The sequence below is a fragment of the Acomys minous genome, assembly GCF_964271855.1.
Source record: "Acomys minous genome assembly, chromosome: 14".
Classification (NCBI taxonomy): domain Eukaryota; kingdom Metazoa; phylum Chordata; class Mammalia; order Rodentia; family Muridae; genus Acomys; species Acomys minous.
In genome coordinates, this window is record NC_140496.1 from 5,393,059 (window position 1) to 5,411,100 (window position 18,042).

General features: G+C 53.5%; 1 protein-coding gene and 1 long non-coding RNA gene across 6 annotated transcripts; one reads left to right on the forward strand and one right to left on the reverse strand.

Annotated features, from left to right (window-relative positions):
• Window positions 1–22: 22 nt before the first annotated feature.
• Window positions 23–12,918, forward strand: VPS9D1 (VPS9 domain containing 1). Of its 3 annotated transcripts, none has more exons than XM_084757854.1 (15): window positions 28–221; window positions 1,643–1,718; window positions 3,214–3,306; window positions 3,387–3,549; window positions 5,973–6,084; window positions 6,173–6,235; window positions 6,861–6,913; window positions 7,014–7,101; window positions 7,264–7,349; window positions 8,015–8,499; window positions 9,157–9,286; window positions 9,563–9,768; window positions 10,045–10,141; window positions 11,342–11,446; window positions 12,099–12,918. In XM_084757854.1, the coding sequence occupies exons 1-15, from the start codon at window positions 123–125 to the stop codon at window positions 12,190–12,192; spliced, it is 1,950 nt and encodes a 649-aa protein (XP_084613980.1). In that variant the 5' UTR covers window positions 28–122; the 3' UTR covers window positions 12,193–12,918. The 3 variants fall into 3 exon arrangements, 2 of the variants coding, with proteins under 2 accessions (XP_084613980.1, XP_084613981.1); XM_084757855.1 differs by having other exon boundaries at window positions 85–221; window positions 1,485–1,718; XR_014774710.1 differs by lacking the exon at window positions 12,099–12,918 and having other exon boundaries at window positions 23–221; window positions 9,563–9,793; window positions 11,342–11,358.
• Window positions 11,368–18,037, reverse strand: LOC311583912. 3 transcript variants are annotated; one of them, XR_014774711.1, is made up of 6 exons: window positions 17,912–18,037; window positions 16,508–16,577; window positions 14,337–15,539; window positions 14,097–14,218; window positions 11,683–11,873; window positions 11,368–11,499 (listed from the first exon to the last, which is right to left on the reverse strand). It is a non-coding gene; the product is annotated as an uncharacterized lncRNA (long non-coding RNA). The 3 variants fall into 3 exon arrangements; XR_014774713.1 differs by lacking the exon at window positions 11,368–11,499 and adding an exon at window positions 15,775–15,932 and having other exon boundaries at window positions 11,580–11,873; XR_014774712.1 differs by lacking the exon at window positions 11,368–11,499 and having other exon boundaries at window positions 11,580–11,873.
• Between the last annotated feature and the right edge of the window lie 5 nt (window positions 18,038–18,042).

Here is an 18,042-nt window from a genome sequence, read left to right on the forward strand (position 1 = left end):
AGCGCGTCCCGGTCCCTTCCGGCAGTGTGCGGCTCCCGCAGCTCCCTCAGCCGCGCACTGCACGTTCCGGCTTGGAGGTGTCCGCCCCGCCCCTGCCGCCGCTGCCTCCCCCGCCCGGCGCCATGGCCGCTGCGGCCGGGGATGGCGCGGCGAAGCCGCTGCAAAGCGCCATGAAACTGGCCAACAAGGCCATCGAGCTAGATACCGGCAACCGGCCCCGGGTGAGGCTGGGAGAGGGGTGCGGCAGCACCTGGCCCGCGGTGGGCGAGGGCGGGCGTGTGAAGGGACCCGCGTTAACGTCGCGCGCGGAGGCTCTGGGACCCCGCCCGGAGGCTCTCGGCCGGGCGGCTGGGGACGCCGAGTCCCGCACAGAGCGCTGTGGGGACCTGGGACAGCTCGACTTGTCCTCGGTCTCAGGTTTACCTGTTTAATGGGTCAGTGTGAAATAGAGCCACGGACTCTGTTTGCAAAGACCTGTGCAGCAGCCCTCCAAGATGTGGATGACAGATGTGTGTGTGTGTGTGTGTGTGTGTGTGTGTGTGTGTGTGTGTGTGTGTGTTCTTGACAGAGCCTGTGTAGATTGAATATAGAAAAGACTGGCTCATTCGTGATGGTGCCGTTTGCAGTTGCCATCAAAGGTCATTAGTAAAGAAAGGCAGGCACAGAAGGGGTGTGGCCTGTCACTGAGAATGGATGCTAATTAAAAGGTTTTCAAGTAGGTGGAAAAACTTGCCAGGCCACCCTGAGCTACCCTTGCAGAGGAAGGGTCAGTGTTTGTCCAGTTCCCCAAGTGACTTTCCTAGGGTATCAGGTGTTCCCCACAAGACCTAAATCCATTCTATTCTGATCTCTGAAGTGCTGAGTTAATTAAAGGTGAGTGATTTGACAGTGAATAAAACACATACACACCGGAGTGTATTCTGTCTGGAGCTGTCACAGAGCCCACCCAGGGCAGAGAGAGGTCACACAGTTGAATCGTACAACGTGGTGCTCTGGGCTTCTCTGAGCACGGGGAAATCTTATTCTGGGGGCTGGAGAATGTTATTTCTCATAACCTACGCCAGAAAGTGAGATTGAGAGATGAGCCCTTATTCTCTCCTTAGACTGTCAGGAAACAGTTTTCGTTAAGACATGGAAGGACTACTGGCCTTTGAGTTGCACAGGAAGGGAACTTTGTTATGCAGAGTGAAAAATGGTACCTCTCACTGCGGAGGCTGCTTCCCCAGGGCAGTGAGAAGAGAGATGTGTCACCTGAGAACCCCTCCGTGCAAGTGTTGAAGAAATCCGGAGGCAGAGGCAGGTGGATCGCTGTGAGTTCGAGGCCAGCCTGGTCTACAAAGCGAGTCCAGGACAGCCAAGGCTACATAGAGAGACCCTGCCTCAAAAAAAAAAAAAAAAAGTTGAAGAAATTCTCTGACTGTGTTCTCGGGTGCAAACATTTTTTCCTTCAAGTCTGGATGGTGGGGATACTGTCTCTGCCCTAGGTGGACCATTACCAAAGCCTAGAAGCCTCTCAAAAATGAGCAATGCTGTTGCTCCTGTGTTTTGCACATGGACATCCACCTGGCAGACATGATGTGGGCACTTCCCTCTCCTGGCCTGACCCCTGCCTGACCCCTGCCATTCTCTTCCTGGCACACAGGAGGCATACACGGAATACCTGAGGAGCATCCACTACATCTCCCAGGTGTTACTGGAAGGCGTGGAAAGCACTACAGGTAAGCCTTGCTGCTCTCCTCAGTAATGTGGCGGCAGCGTGTTGAAGGGAAGTGCTACGGATAGGCGGAGAGGTGTGGATTGAGTCAAGACACTGCCTCGAGGCGGTTAAGAGCGAGCTGCACAGAAGTGGGGGTGTTGCCAGCGGACGTCCATCTAGAGTCCTGGAGAAGGAAGTCATTATATAGTTAGGAGCAGTGCTTTCTACATCCTGCACAGAACAGGAAGGGAATTTTGGGAACCTCCCAAAGCTCCACCCAGCATTGGGAGTGGTGAGGGGCTTGGGTGTATCATGAAGGGGAAACCAACCAGACCCTGCTAGGATTGACGGTGCGGTGCTAGCAGCAGGGGACGTTCCGAGCAGATGATGGGCCACACCATGTGTAAGGAAGAAAACAGCGGGTCCCTGTGAGCTAGGGATGTGGCTCAGTCGGTAGAGAGCGCTTCCCTAACTAATGTGGTTGTGCAAGTCTGAAACCTTAGCATTTAGGAAGTAGAGGCAGGAGAATCAGAAGTTTCGGATCATCCTCAGCTACGTAGTGAGTTTGAGGCCAGTCTCAACATGAGACTCTGTTTCAAAAAAAAAACAAAACCACAGTAGAGAATTCCACTGTGAACATGTAAAGTCAAAGGTACAAACAACCCCTGGACATGGAAATGCAGCAGGACGGGCAGGAGGGAGGAACCTTAAGGTTAGTCATATCTCAGAGGAGACAAGATCTGAGCGCCCTGCCGTCCCTGGCAAAGCCAGGCTGGGTAAGGACAGTGAAGGAATGTGTGTGCTAAAGGGAGGCAGAATGAGGAGAAGATGCAGGGGTTGGCTGTTGTTTTTCCTCTTTCGTTTTTCAAAAAAGACAAGGTCTCTATGTGTAGCCTTGGCTGTCCTGGACTCACTTTTGTAGACCAGGCTTGCCTCGAACTCACAGAGATCCGCCTGCCTCTGCTTCCCGAGTGGCCCGAAGATGGAGTTTATGAGGTGTTTGTCGTAAGGGGGAACAGGAGAGCGGCTGCAGGGGCTGGCTGGACTTGGCAAAGTACAGGAGAAGTGGCTGCTGATAGAAGCAGCCGCACAGAGGGAAGGCAGCAGCACAGGCACCTGTGGGTCAGGGCTGGGAGGGTGGAAGTGCTCACTGTAACAGCTGCATGGGGCAGGTCTATGGGATAGGCAGCCAGTAGGTGCTGGGCCAGGAGAGTCTGTAGCACCCACATCCCTGTGCGGTAGGTAGCCATGAGGGCTGCATGGCCATACCCAGGGGAGCAGTAATTGCAAGTGGGTCCAGTGAGGACTGCGGGCCCCGACACTCAGGCACCAGACAAGGGCAAGCAAGAGTCAGTCAGTCTCTGCTTGGCTGCCGATCACATGTGCATGCACTGTCTTGAGCCATGGGGTAGGGATGAGTAAAGGTGAGCTTGCCTAGCTTTTACACTTCCTTACTCTTAGTAAGAATGCGAGTCACTGCAGCAGCACTGTAGCCAGCCCCCGTCTTCCTTCCCTAGATGCTGGGGAAACCGTGCCGCCCGAGACCTCAAAGATGCTGAAGCTGGCTGAGCAGTGTCTGGAGCGGGCCCAGTCAACAGCCACCAAACTAGGTGCGTACCCAAGCAAGACGGGGCTCTTGGTACCTGCTTTGTGGTATGATCCTGACGAGGGTGCTGTGCGTGGCTTGCAGGGAAAGTGTGCCTGAAGCCAGCTGTACCTGTGGCTCCTTCCACCCCCTTGCCCACCAGCCGGCACCGCCGAGTGTGTTCAGATGAAGGGGGGAAGCTCTCTCCTTTCCTGCCTCCTGAGATCTTCCAGAAGCTGCAGGTGGCAGATTCACAGAACCCGAAGAAGTAAGATGGGCCAGGTGGGAGGTGTGCTGAAGCTGTTGCTGGGTTTGGGTTCGGAGTGGTTGGTTAAACTGGTTCCCAGAGTGAACACACCCCTCGCCTGACTGAGCCAGACGCACATTCTCTTAGTCAGAGAATTCATCTTTCAAGAAGTTAGTGGCAAACAAAGATAGCCATAAAGAGACAGAAATGATGAGGTAATGATCCGGAGGAAAGCTGAGAAGATTTTAGACACGGGTCACACAACATGGAGCCACAAGCCGGGCTCAGTGGCGCACGCCAGGCCAGTCTACAGAGTGAGTCCAGGACAGCCAGGGCTACCCAGAGAAACCCTGTCTCGAAAAAACAAACAAAACCAAAAACAAACAAACAAAAAGAAATACAAAACCATGTTTGAAAATACTTGAACAGGGCTGGAAAGAAGGTTAAGAGCACTGTCTGTTCTTCCAGAGGTCCTGAGTTCAATTCCCGGAAACCACATGGTGGCTCACAGCCATCTATAATGAGACCTGCTGCCCTCTTCTGGCATGCAGGTATACACGCAGGCAAAACACTGTATATGTAATAAATAAATCTTTAAAGAAAAAAAACCAATAACAAAAAACAAACAAAACAGAAAGAAAATGCTTGAACAAGAAACTGTAGAATCAGAGCCAGCAAATAGAAATGAAGTTGAAGAAGAGCCAGGTGCTGATGGCTTTTATTTCAGCACTTAGGATGCAAACAAAAGCAGGCGGATCGCTGTGAGTTCGAGGCCAGCCTGGTCTACAAATCCAGTCCAGGACAGTCAGGGCTACACAGAGAAATCCTGTCTTGAAAACAAACAAACAAAAAATGAAGTAGAGATAAAATAAAAATGCAATGCCAAATGTGTTTATTAAAACTATTTAGGGAAAAAAAATTAAAAAATAAAACTATTTAGGGTATCTGGCCTCCTTGAGCACCATACAAACAGGTACAATGCCCATACACATAAAAATAAGTAATAAAAATATATAAGGCCGGGCATGGTGGCGCACGCCTTTAATCCCAGCACTTGGGAGGCAAAGGCAGGTGGATCTCTGTGAGTTCAAGGCCAGCCTGGTCTACAAAGCGAGTCCAGGACAGCCAAGGCTAACACAGAGAGACCCTGTCCCGAAAAAACCAAAAAAATAAATAAATAAATAAAAATAAATAAAACCTCTTTAGATAGTTGAAAATGTAGCTCAATGGTAGAGTGCTTCCCTAGCATGCATGAAGCTTTGCATTTTGATTCCTAGTATGGCCTGTAATCCTAGTACTCAGGAGGGTCATGGGTTCAAATCCACCCTCAGCTGCTTATTAAATTTGAGGCTAGCCTGGCCAGGGGTGATACCATATGTCTGTAATCCTAGAACTAGAAGGTAAAGGAAGGAGAATCATGATTCTGGGTCTGCCTTAACATGTTCAAGAACAGCCTTGGCAGCCAAGGCTACACAGAGAAACCCTGTCTTGGAAAAACAAACAAACAAAGAACCATCTTGGCCACTCTATCTCAAAAAATAAAAATAAAAAAATAAATGGCTAGGTGGTGGTGGCACATGCCTATAACCCCAGCACTGGGAAGGCAGAGGTAGGTGGATCTTTGGAGTTCTAGGAGTTCAGGGCCAGCCTGCTCTACAGAGTGAGTTCCAGAACAGCCAGAGCTACCCAGAGAAACCCTGTCTTTACCTCCCCCCCCCCAAAAATGTACACAAGATACAAATGCAGAAACAAGACAGAAACTAAGATAGAAGGCCTAGCATGATTCTTGAAGTTTCAGTGCTAGGGGAAGGTGATGGGAGACGGCACTGTTTGACGATGTGACAGGAGAGTCACTTCTCTACACTACTGAAAGATGCCGAGACACAGATGCAGGAATCAGGCCCTCTTTCCACGTCTCCCTGAAGTGCCTGCACCCCTGGCTCCCCAGGTTCCTCCTGTCTGTTTGTGCAGCTTCAGCTCCAGGACAGATGCTGACATCAACTTGAGGGTGGCTCTGCCCTCCTCAGGCTTCCCCACCCCCTTTGTCTGACAGCTCCGAAAGCAGGGTGCCGTGTGGCAGGCTGCCCGTTTCCACTGTGCAGACACACCTGTCCCTTGGGAGGGCTGCAGATGAGCCTTGCTGTTTGGCCCCTGTAGGAGCTTCCAGGAGTTCCGTTTTGTTGCCACAGATACATAACTTCTTTCCATAAAAATCCAGACGCCCAGCTTCTCCTGAGAAGCTGCAAGTCCTAGCAGAATGAACACCAGCTCTCCAGCCTGCCCCACACCAACCCTCTGCACTTCCTTCCTGCCTCACCACCATCTTCTTTCCTCTTGGTCTTGTTTTTTGAACAAGGTCTTGAGGAGGGTAAGGATGGTTGTTCAGGGCACTAGAACATTCCTGGGCTTCCTGTGCATGGACAGCAGCCTGTCACTATGTTTAGGGAGTTAACACCACTGGAGAAGGCCTCCCTTCAGAACCAGAAGCTGAGGGCCGCATATGAGGCCCGGATGGCCCGCCTGGACCCCAGCCAGGCCATGCAGAAGACATCACTGGTGAGCGAGGCTCAGAGAGAGGCAGGGCTGGTCAGAGAAGGGGCGGGGCCCTTGAGGAATGGGCCTTACTTCCTCCTTTGTTCCTTAGACCCTGTCTCTACAGCGGCAGATGATGGAAAACCTGGTGATCGCCAAAGCAAGAGAAGAGACAGCATCCTTTAGGGGAGGCAGCCGGGAGGTGGTGGCTCACGCCTTTAATCCCAGCACTCGGGAGGCAGAGGCAGGCGGATCTCTGTGAGTTTGAGGCCAGCCTGGTCTACAATGCGAGTCCAGGACAGCCAAGGCTAACACAGAGAGACCCTGTCTCAGAGAGAAAAAAAAAAGAGGATGGTGGTGGTGACAATGAGGTCTTGGGCTGAGGGTGGAGAAGGGGGGCAAAGTAGGGAGAAGGAGCCAGATCCAGGAGGTATGGGACTGTCAGCCTTTCCAGCAGTGATGCAGCGTCCTCTCAAGGGGACGGCCCCTCCCGCGCGCCTGGCCACCTTGTTAGGCTCTGCCTTCCCGGCCTCCCCAGCACTGATTAGCTACTCTCCACCTTCAAGTCTTCCTGCCTGGAAACAGCCCCTTCCTGAACTTTCCTCCTTGAGTGGAAAGTCCCTCCTCCAGCCTTGTCCACTGCTGGACCCTAGAGAGCAGAGGCAGCCTTACCTACCTAAACAGACCCTTGGGACATGAAGGGTATTGGAGGAGTACGTGGCAGACGTGGCAGATGAGGTCCAGGGCAGGGGCAGGGACCCTCAGGTCAGGCACTGCTGGCCCCTTGACTCTCACCCCAGCTCCAGCGGAAGATGGAGGAGCGCCGCTTGCGCCTTCAGGAGGCCGCCAACAGGTGCGGCTCCTGCCTGTCTCCCAGGCCTGCCGGGTTGCCCGGGACGGCTGCTCCCCGAGCCTGTAGCCCCATCCCGTTCCCACCTTGTCTTCCTCCTCAGGAGGTTCTGCAGTCAGGTCGCTCTGACGCCGGAGGAGCGGGAGCAGAGAGCCCTCTACGCTGCCGTTCTGGAATATGAGCAAGACCATGTGAGTCCCACCGGGCCAAGCAGGGGACGGCAGAATTGGGATCACATGGGCCTGTAGGGGTTGGTCCCTCCCCACGCCCCAGGCCAACCCCACACAGCCCTTGCAGGGCATCCCATTGTGGAGATCCGACTGTGCTTTCCTCCAAGGTCCTCTGTCCTGCAGGACTGGCCAAAGCACTGGAGAGCCAAGCTCAAGCGGAGCCCGGGAGACCTGTCAGTCGTGAGCGGCTTGGTCTCCCACCTGCTCAGGTATTCACAGAGCCCAGCCCCCAGCCTGGGGTTCTTCCTGCCAGGTGATGGGGAAAGAGAAAGAAAGGAAATTGGCTAGAAAGGCTGGACTGGGCAAACCTGGGAGCAAAGGGCTCCTGCAGAAGGGCCTTGTGTGCTGATAGGTTTTCACTGGCTTCCGTTAGCTTCTCTAGACTGAATGGGTCACACTTTACTTACGATATTCACTAATAGGAAATAACAGAGAAGTCACTTCACTGAAATCTTTCATAGTGTGGCAGTTTTTTATGCAGGTGAAGTCACAGATGAGGGCGTAAGGCCCAGGTGACTGAGGTCAGTGAGTAGGAATTGAGCTCAGATTTCTAAGCTTACTTAAAAGTAGATTGAGAGCCAGGTGGTGGTGGCATGCACCTCCCAGCCTTTGGGAGGCAGAGGCAGGCGGATCTCTGTGAGTTCAAGGCCAGCCTGAACTACAGAGCGAGTTCCAGAACAGCCAGAGAAACCCTGTCTCAAAACCAACCCCTGAAAAAAGTAGATCGAGGCCGTGCCCAGCCTTGAGGGAGGCTGCTATGGTACTCACTGTTTCCTGGGGTGAGAGGAATAGGGGGACACAGCAGGTGCCCACCTGCGTGGGCTGCTCAGGCTCCAGCTGCGTCTTGCCTGCCAGCCTGCTCTTCTCCTTGCAGCCTTCCGGATCACCCCATCTCCCAGCTGCTGAAGAAGCTCCAGTGTGCAGTGTACAGTGCACTGTACCCTGTTGTGAGCCGGGCCGCCGTCAGCACTGTGCCTGCCCCGGGCTGCTGCTCCCTGCCCGCAGAAGCCAATGGCCTCCTGGCCCCTGGGAGCCGGAGACTTCGGTCCTCCCAGAGCCTCTACTGCATGCTTTCCCCCTCAGAGCCCAGTGCAGCCCCGAGACCTCAGGATGGCCCTCCGTCCACGCCTTCTATCCCCACACTGCACTCAGGCTCCCTGGACAGAGAGGCAGACAGCAGCCCAGCAGGGCCTTCCTCGCCCCTAGTAGATGCTTCATGCCACCTACCAGACAAGGACAGCTCCTTTGAGGACCTGGAACAGTTTTTGGCCATATCTGAGCCACAGACCCCAGGAGCAAAGAGGGAGCCCTTGCTGGAATGTCTGAAGAGCACAGTGAAAGACATTCACAATGCCATCGGTGAGCCTGCGGGGACAAGACAGGAGCCGCTCCAGCTGCGTCTGCCAACCCTCAAGTGCACCTTGCTGCCCTGGACAGCAAAGACCTCTGCCTGCCCTCCCACAGGAGCAAGCCTTCGGTCCAGAAGGGCAGGCCCTGGCCTACCCTTGTCCCTCAGATAGTGGGTGCAGCTGGTGCAGGAGCTCAGGGATGTGGTGCCTCTCACAGCCTTTGGTCACAAAGGCGGCCTGGCTGTGTCTACTAGGCCAAGGCTTCTAGACAGTGAGGATGGCTTAACGGCCTGGGCCCTCCTCCTCACTGTTCTGAAGCTCCTGTGGTCTGTGTAGATTTAGGAGCCAGTCCTTTCGGAAAGGGGCCATCTCTGTGAGTTGGTCTCCTTTGGCAAACCTTTTAGCTACTTGGGATTCCAAGTGAGCCCCAGGAACGAAGAGCTAACACCTGGCTCAGGCCTCAGGGCAGCCTAGGGAAGGGACGGGTATGGGAGTTGAACAAGTAGAGTAACTGGACTGAGCCACCCTGCAGGCAGAGAGGCTGCAGCTCAGCCACAGAGGCTGCAGGTGGGGAACAGGGCTCCTTGACTCTGCCGGGTGTCGGCGGATGGGGTGGGAGGTGCGGGGTAACAGCACGGTTAGACCTTCCCAACTCTGCTCCTGGCAGATAGACTGCTCTCGCTGACTCTCTTGGCCTTCGAAAGCCTGAACACAGCCACCTCCAAAGACCGCTGCCTGGCGTGTATCGAGGAGCCCTTCTTCTCCCCGCTGTGGCCCCTGCTACTAGCCCTCTACAGGTACTGCCCGCGGCCCGCCTACGTTACCGTCCCCACAAGCTGGACTCCCCATGTCAGGCTCCCAGTGGCTTGTCTGATCCAGAGGCCATCCTCATGTGTTACGAGTTTGTAGGTGGCTGTGCCCACTCCTCTGCCTAGGGACAGTTAGGCTGAGGCTGTTTGCTCGAATACCTGAACAGTGCTCCTAGGATGAGCTCCAAAGATCCCCCAGCCACGACCCTGCCCTCCTCTGGAGCAGTGTCGCTTTGGTGGCTGAGCCTGGCCTCTCTGCTCTAGGAGTGTGCACCGTACCCGGGAGGCCGCTGTGAGCAGGAGCATGGAGCTCTACAGGAACGCACCCCCTACAGCCTTGGGCATCGCCGCCAAGCTCCTCCCACGTGGCCCTGAGGCTCAGGCCTCCACCTACCCCTACTGCACTGCGGCCCAGGAGCTGGGGCTGCTGGTGTTGGAGAGCTGCCCCCAGAAGAAGCTGGAGTGCATCGGTGCGGGGATCTGAGGGGCCCAGAGGTCTGAGAGGCGGAAGACGGGGCTCCGCCTTCCCTGCTAGCCTACGTGCCCATCCCTAGGCAAATACAGGGCAGTGCTCTTCATCCCCAGCGCTGCAGGATCGGGAGGGGTTGGGCAGTACTGGGAGAGGCGGGTATCGGGGAGAGCATCGTTTCCTCACGTGGGCCCTCACCTTCCTGCCCTTGCCGAATACTCCTTTCACCCACCACCACCACATCACACCCCACTGAAGCCATTTTTCTGCCCCACAGTGCGGACTCTGCGGGTCATCTGCATCTGTGCAGAAGACTACTGCCGTGCCCAAGACGCCAGGCCTGAAGCTGGCCTCCAGCCCCCTGCTGCTGCCATGTGAGTCCAAAAAGGGGACACTTCGTGGAGGTATACGTGTTCCTGCCCTGTGACTGGCCAAAGAGGACCCTGGTGGCCCTGCTTCGCTTGGTAGCTCTAGATTACATCACCTCAGAGTACAGGTCATTTCTACCAAAGACCCTGGGCTGAGACAAGGCGAGAAGAAGGACTCCCGCCCCATAATCCCCAGTCTGTCTGGCCAGGCTGCTATGCAGTGCCCTCTGACCAGGCCAGGGGATCCCAGGGAGACTGGTGAGACTGAGAAAGACCTGCCTGGATCCCCAAGTACACACCTAGAAGGAGCCAGGATGGTGCACTTTCAAAGTGGGGCACCTTTCCTGCACTGATCTAGCATTGGGGCTCCCTGGCACATCCAAGATGGGTTCTTCCCACCCAAGCCACAAAGCCTTGGGCTCTGGGATGCTTGAGCCTACTCCTCAGCTCAGCTGTAACTGCTCCCTCTGACCTGGAGTCAGGACCCCACAGCTCTTGCATGAGCTCTGCTCTTGGCTACCTTGTCCCAAGGACCGGGATCAGCCCTGACACTTGTCATTGCTGACCCAGGGACTGTGAGCCTGGTCGGCACGTGGAGCCCCAGAAGTATGAGATCACCCATGAGGGGCTCAACCCAAGGGAGGGAGGGGCAGATAATTCTCACCTTGATTCCATCCTCACCACAGAACCTGTGTGCCCCTGCCTCTTCACCCGTCCTGTTTTAAGAGTTCCCAGGCTAGGAGTTTGCAAGTCACAGTCTTGGTCCAACCCACCCCCAGCAAGGGGCAGTCATGTCCTCCTGGGTGGTAGGACACTGAACAGGTGCAGCAGGTGTCCCTGGCTGTCGCCTCAGGTTCCAGCTGCCTCCTTGCTTCTTGGTCCCCATGCTCCTCAGAGAAGCTCTTCATGTGTACCCCAACTAGCACAGCTGGGCCCCTCTGAGGTGGGCCCAAAGGGCCTAGTGCAGAGGCGACTGTCTATCCGCCTCAGTCTTTTACCCCTAAGCTCCCAGGAGCATGTGAGACCACAGCCAACTAGAAAATCAAGAAACTGTGGTGCATCCTGCCAGTGACACTGCTCTTTGTGCCAGTGTCACCATGGTCATGTCTCCTGTGCTACTGAGGGGATGGGGTGACAGGAAGTGTAACCAACATGGTCAACATGGCTCCAGAGAGCCATAGACCCACTGAGCTCTCTGCCCCCCAGCGGTGCTGATGACCTGCTGCCCATCCTGTCCTTCGTGGTGCTGAGGAGCGGCCTCCCCCAGCTGGTGTCGGAGTGTGCAGCCCTGGAGGAATTCACTCATGAAGGGTAGGAAGGGGGCCGGGCTAGCGCGTGATTAGGAGGCTCACATGGAGGAAGAGCTGGGGAGAAAGCAGCTGTGGTAAGGAGGACAAGACACACACACACACACACACACACACACACACACACACACACACACACACACACACACCTAAAGCAGTGCAAGGGAGGCCTGTAGCCCCACCACCACTTTTGGACAGCCCTCTGAGATCTACTTGTGCATAAGACACCCCTCCCCCCACCTTTGGTTGTTCAAGACAGGGCCTCTCTGTAGCCCTGGCTGTCCGGGAACTCCTTTGTAGACCAGGCTGACCTTGAACTCAGAGAGCTCTGCCTGCCTCTGACTCAGTGCTGAGATTAAAGGTGTGTACCACCACCATGCCCAGCTTCATGGGATACTCTTATCAGCATGCTGTGTAGTCTTCAGAAGACCCTAGGCAGGAGTGACAAGGTCTCCCCTGAGCGGCATGTGCGTGTGCTGAGGACCATCACAGGACCAGGACTGGCAAGGGGACAGGCCTCCCCAGCCTAGCTCCCTAACAGCATTAGCTGTGGCCCCATCATTGTCCAAGCAAGTAGGGAAGATGTGGCCCTCCAGGGGACTAGGCTGCACATCTGTCCTCTCAGGTGACATGTCCCCTTTCCCACTTCCATGTAGGTACCTGATTGGAGAAGAGGGCTACTGCCTGACATCGCTGCAGAGTGCCCTGAGCTATGTGGAACTTCTGTCCCAGGGACGGCTGGACAAGTAGTGGAGGCTGGACCTTACAGACCAAAGGAGCCACAGGACCTCCACACTACTGTATATCTGGTTTGGGGACACTAGAGGCCAGCCTGCTGTGGGGACACTCTAGCTCTTGCCCACCTTCCTAACTACACACCTGACGCGGAGGCCTAGGGCAGTGGCTCTTCAGCAGGACATGGCTGGCTGAGTCAGGCTGGCTCTGTCCTGGGCCTACCTCTCAGACCCCATGGGAGAAATCGGTAGCTGCTGTCCCTTGGGGACCCTGATGTAAACCTGGATGGCCCTGACCTGTTCTCATGGACACTCAGCAGCCCCTCCTAGGGCACCAAAACAGAAATGGGCACCAGGAGCCTTGCCAGGCCAATCTAGTTTTACAACCCTCCAGTCTCCACGTTTGCGTGAGGCAGTTTCTTGTTAGTCAATAACAAGAGAGCTTTACCCTTCCCCAGGCGACTGGGTGTAGGTAGTGAGGCTGTGCTGTTTATTTATTGGGCAGCAACTGCCCTGCTTGCTTCTGCTGGCCTACGTGTCACTGCTCATGCCGGGGATGTGAGCCTTTCTCCTGCCAAGGTCCAGGACATCCTGTCCCAGGGTTACCTTGGTTGGGGACACTGGCTAACACATAGAATTGTACAGACTCTCCAATGTCAGAGTCCAAGGGTCAGCACGCTGACTGTTATATGCCCCCAAGTGGCCAGCAACTCAGCCTACAATAAAGTAGTCACTCATCTAAGTCCATGTGACTTGCTCGTTCACCTATTGGGCAGGTGGGATTCCCAGAGGTCACAGATGACAGGGCAGTGAGAGGCCACAGCCCATCCCAGACCCTCTGCACAGAAGCGGTATCTTCCCAGGGCTGTTGCCAGCAAAGAAAGTGTGGACTTCACCCCCTGGGATATCAGAGGTCTGCAGGGTAGCATTAGGAGCTGGGATGGAGTCACCCCTGCAGTTCTGAGCCCACAGCAGTCCCCTGATGGTGTCTGAGGACTCTTCACCCCACTCAAACACAAAGGAATGCCCTGCACGATGTGTACATCTACATGTAGGGACACACAGTGACGCCCTGTGATTCTACTGGGGCCCTAGGAGGTGGTTAGCATCCATGCGCAGGCAGCATCTTCCAGGGAGGCAAGCTCCTCCCACCCAGGGGGCACCCATGCAGCTGGGGTTGCTGTAAGGAGGTAAGTGGCAGGACACTGAGGGGAGATGCCAGTCCCAGACCACCAGAAGTAGTGGGGTTGTTAGGGATTTGGGGGGTAAGGATACATATAGCTTATTTATTGGACATGAATTGAACACTTGTGTTCCAAATCTGTGGGTAGTGACTTTTTTGACCCCAAAAAGAAATAGATAGCATGGTAGGCTGACTCCAGAGTCCAGTCTGCAAATGGTGCAATAGAAGCCTGGGACCATGACACCAAAAGCAGGTGGTGGGCCGGGCGTGGTGGCGCACACCTTTAATCCTAGCACTCGGGAGGCAGAGGCAAGTGGATCACTATGAGTTCGAGGCCAGCCTGGTCTACAAATCAAGTCCAGGATAGGCAAGGCTACACAGAAAAAAAAAAAAGAAAAAAGAAAGAAAAAGCAGGTGGTGGGCCCCACTGGGGCAGAGCAACCCATTCCTGGGGCACTTGACCTGTATGAGAGACTGGTGCTAACTTTCACTGTCTCACACCGGGAGGTTTCAACCCTGTGTCCAGCTGCTCCTGAAGCACAAACTTGTCTCAGCTGCAGAGATGGCTCAGCAGTGAAAAGACCAGGTTGGAGTTCCCAGCAGCTCACAAGACATCGGCAACTCCAGTTTTAGAGGCTCCAACGCCCTCTTCTGGCTCGATGGGCACTTGTTACATGCAGCCAGAACACCCATACACATGAGAAATAAAGGTTAAAGCCAGGCGTGGTGGCTCATACCCTTAATCTCAGCACTCCAAAGTTAGAAACAGGCAGATCTCTGTGAGTTCGAGGCCAGTCTGGAGTCTGGTCTACATAGTGAGTTCCAGGACAGCTGGGCAGGTCTGTTACACAGAGAAACCCTGTTTTGAAAAAACAGATGAGAGATGAGGGAGAGAAAGACAGGGAGGGAGGGAAGGAGGAAGGGGGAGGGGGAGAGAGCAGAGAGAGAGAGAATATGAACAAAAACCTGTGTCTCACCTGCCTTATATTCTTGGCATTGTGGTCTCCTAGAGGCTCATGGTCCTGTGAGTATGCAGACTGTGGACAGGGCGCCAGGTAGCGATGGGCCTTTTGATTTGTTCGTGCACCTGCTGCAGGCCCCACTTTATGGGAAGACCTGGTTCTGAGGGCACCTGTTGGGAGGGGATGAGCCTGCAGTGCTGCTCAGCTGACCACAGCACTGAGATGGGGCAGACTGGTGTTCAGGTGCTGCTCGTGTGCGTGTGCGAGTCATCCTCGTTTACAAACTCACAGGTCAAAATGAACTTGGCCTGTGAATTTCCTACAGACAGCCTGTGTTCTGTTCTGTTGGCTTTTGAGACTGGCTGTCCTCGAACCAGCTCTGTATACCAGGCTGGTTTCAAATTCACCGAAGACACCTGCTTCCGTCCCAAGTGCTGGGTGGGGCTAAGGACATGCACCACAAATGCCCAACTGAATCCCCACCTTTTTTTAAGAGACAGAGTCACACGTGTGGTAGGCTGGCCTCTAGCTGCTGCATAGCAAAGCCAACCTTGAATTTCTGATTCTCCTGCCTCCTCCCCTCTGAGCACAGGCCTCCGCTACCATGTGGGTTTTTTTTTTTTTGTCTTGTAAGTGGAACCAGGCTTTCTATATGCGAGGCAAGCACGCTGACATCTGATCCACAGCTCTAGCCTCCCACATGAACCTTAATGAGCCAGCTGTCATCCGCTTCTGCTGCCCACAGTGTCGCGTGTGAAGACAGTGTCTTCAGGGATCGCCTCGTTCCTTCTGAGGCACTTGCTTATTCTACACACTGCTTTCTCGGGTTGGTGTAAGCTGAGTTCTCAGCAGCGAGGCATCCTACTGTTCTTCCTCTAGCATACACCAGCTGGCCTGGGTTCCCTGGAAAGACTCCAGTTGAGCTGGAGCGGCTGGCACACGTTTCCCAGCACCGACCTCGATTTCCCCGGCGTGGTGCTGAGCTCCACAGCCTTCAGGTCCAGCTTCTTTGGTCCCAGCAGTGCCGGGAGGTGCCTGACAGGAACACCTTCCCTCCTCATACTTTCTCCCACTGGGCTTCGTGATCTGACTAAGCATGACCTTGTCCTTGTGGAGAGCTTGTCATGTTGTGGTAGCTGAAGGGAACACCAAGGTGTGTCTAAACCACGGTTCCTCCATAGAGCAGAGGGGTAAATAGCAACTTTTCCACCGAAAATCCTATATGGTTACAAGAAGTAGCCAAAACCAAAAATTACAAAAACAGTTAACTACTACTACTAGGCTGTATATAAAGGAAAAAACAAAACAAACAAACAAAAACAAGCAATAAGCAGACCTAGCAGGTGGCTCCTACAGTTCCTGCCTTCATTATACACTCCCGAGGCAGAAGCTAAAGGTTGGGGAGACCTGCTGAGCTACAGACCAACCCTTTAAAGAGAACAACAATACCTACCAGCATATAAGAAGTTAAAAATCACAATCAAGAGGGCTGGAGAGATGGCTCAGAAGTTAAGATCACTGCCTGCTCTTCCAAAGGTCCTGAGTTCAATTCCCAGCAACCGCATGATGGCTCACAACCATCTACAATGGAATCTGGTGCCCCCTTCTGGCCTGCAGGTGTACAAGTGGGCAGAACACTGTATATGTAATTAATAAATAAATCTTAAAAAAAAAAACCTCACCATCAAGCCAAGTGTGGTGGGGCATGCCTTTAATCTGAGCACTTGGGAGGCAGAGGCAGTTGGATCTCTGTGAGTTCAGGCCATCCTGGTCTACAAAGCGAGTCCAGGATAGCCAAGGCTACAAAGATGAACCGTCTCAAAAAAACCAAATAAATAAAGGCAAATTTTAAAAATTATCTTTTTGGTGGCTGGAGAGATGACTTTGTGGTTAAGAGCACTGTTTGCTCTTCCAAAGGAGCCGGGTTCAATTCCCAGCACCCACACGGCAGCTCACACCTGTCTGTAACTCCAGTCCCAAGGGAATCTAACACATTCATACTAATGCATGTAAAATTAGAACAGTAAATAAATTATAAAAAAGGAAAAGAAAAAATTTAAACGGAAGTTAAAGCAGTAACAAGTACACACGCACTAGGTTGAGGAAACTCTTTGGAGACTGGACAGTACTGTATATGGTGGTGTGAGAGGGCACAGCTCTGCATGAGCCGCGTAGAAGCCACTTACCATTCTAGGCAAGGCAAGTATCAATGGCTGCCTCCTTCCAAATCCATCCACGGAGGATGTGCAGAGCACCCTGGGAAAGGAAGAAAGGTACAGAGAAACAGATGCAAAGCAGGCTTCCTTAACTTACTGGCTCAGATACATAAGCCCTTTTTTCCCCCCCTGGTTATTCGAGACAGGGTTTCTCTGTGTAGCCTTGGCTGTCCTGGACTCACTTTGTAGACCAGGTTTTAAAAAACAAAAACAAAAACAAACAAACAAAAAAACCCAACAACTTTTATTACATATAGTGTAGTGCCTGCATGCACACCTGCAAGCCAGAAGAGGGCACCAGATCTCATTATAAATGGCTGTGAGCCACCTCTCCAGCGCCTGAAGATCTGTCTGAAGTCAATGCTGATTGATGGTTAACTCGGACCTAAGCTGAAGCTGCCAGAACTGCTAGGACTTGAGTGAGTATTCTATGACCGCTCTAAGAAATCACCACAAGGAAGCCGGGCGTGGTGGCGCACGCCTTTAATCCCAGCACTGGGGAGGCAGAGGCAGGCGGATTGTTGTGAGTTCGAGGCCAGCCTGGACTACAAAGTGAGTACAGGACAGTCAAGGCTACATAGAGAAGCCTTGTCTCGGAAAAAAAAAAAAAAAGTCACCACAAGGGCTGGAGAGATGGCTCGGCAGTTAAGAGCACTGTCTGCTCGTCCAGAGGTCCTCAGTTCAATTCCCAGCAACCACATGGTGGTTCACTACCATCTGTACTGGGATCTGATGCCCTCTTCTGGCATGCAGGTATACATGCAGATAGAGCACTCATATATACATAAAAGTAAATAAATATTTTTTTAAATCACCACAAAATGGGAGAGGGACCTTAAAACAATGGGAAATTACAGTATAATTCTGAAGGCCACAAATTTAACATCAGCAAAGCACATAAAGGCACAGCAAGGTTGGGGACAGTTCCTCACATCACCCAGACCAATTCTTGTTGAATACATGACCCGGGTCAGTTTTAAGGGCCTGTAGGTCACACACTTAAGGAGCACCCTGTCTTGGAGGCTGGATACATTCATCCTACCGCAAAGACTCCCTAACCGATTTTTCTCATGGACTGAGAAAAGAAATACGAGAGATTAGGAAACGAAGTCTGCAGAGGGAGACTCCGCGGCCACTCCTGTTTCGTTGTTATTTATGTGTGTGTTTTGCCTGCATGTATGTATGTGCCTCAAATGTGTGTCAGGTGCAGAGGCTAGAAGTGGGAACTGCAGTTAAAGACGGTTGCCAGCTGCCGTGCAAGTGTTCTTACCCACCGAGCGAGCACTCCTCCACCCCCACCTGTTTTAAATTGCACTTAAATGCTTGTGTTTGAGCTGCCTTGGTCCGGATCCACCAGCCCAACACAGGCCCTACCTTGCCTTGCCTTGCTGGTATTTGGCCTTTCTGCCAGTTGACTTTGAGGAGCCAGAGCCCAGCCTGGTTCAGAACTGATGAGAGTCCGCTAGGCACATCTTGGCGACCTGTGTTATATACCCCATGTGTAC

Bases quoted from the DNA above. Each gene is read 5' to 3' on its own strand.
- VPS9D1 (XM_084757854.1), top strand. From the start codon at position 123: ATGGCCGCTGCGGCCGGGGATGGCGCGGCGAAGCCGCTGCAAAGCGCC. The intron at 7,102-7,263 runs GTGAGTCCCACC...TCTGTCCTGCAG, and splicing joins TGGAATATGAGCAAGACCAT to GACTGGCCAAAGCACTGGAG. The intron at 10,142-11,341 runs GTGAGTCCAAAA...TCTGCCCCCCAG, and splicing joins CAGCCCCCTGCTGCTGCCAT to CGGTGCTGATGACCTGCTGC.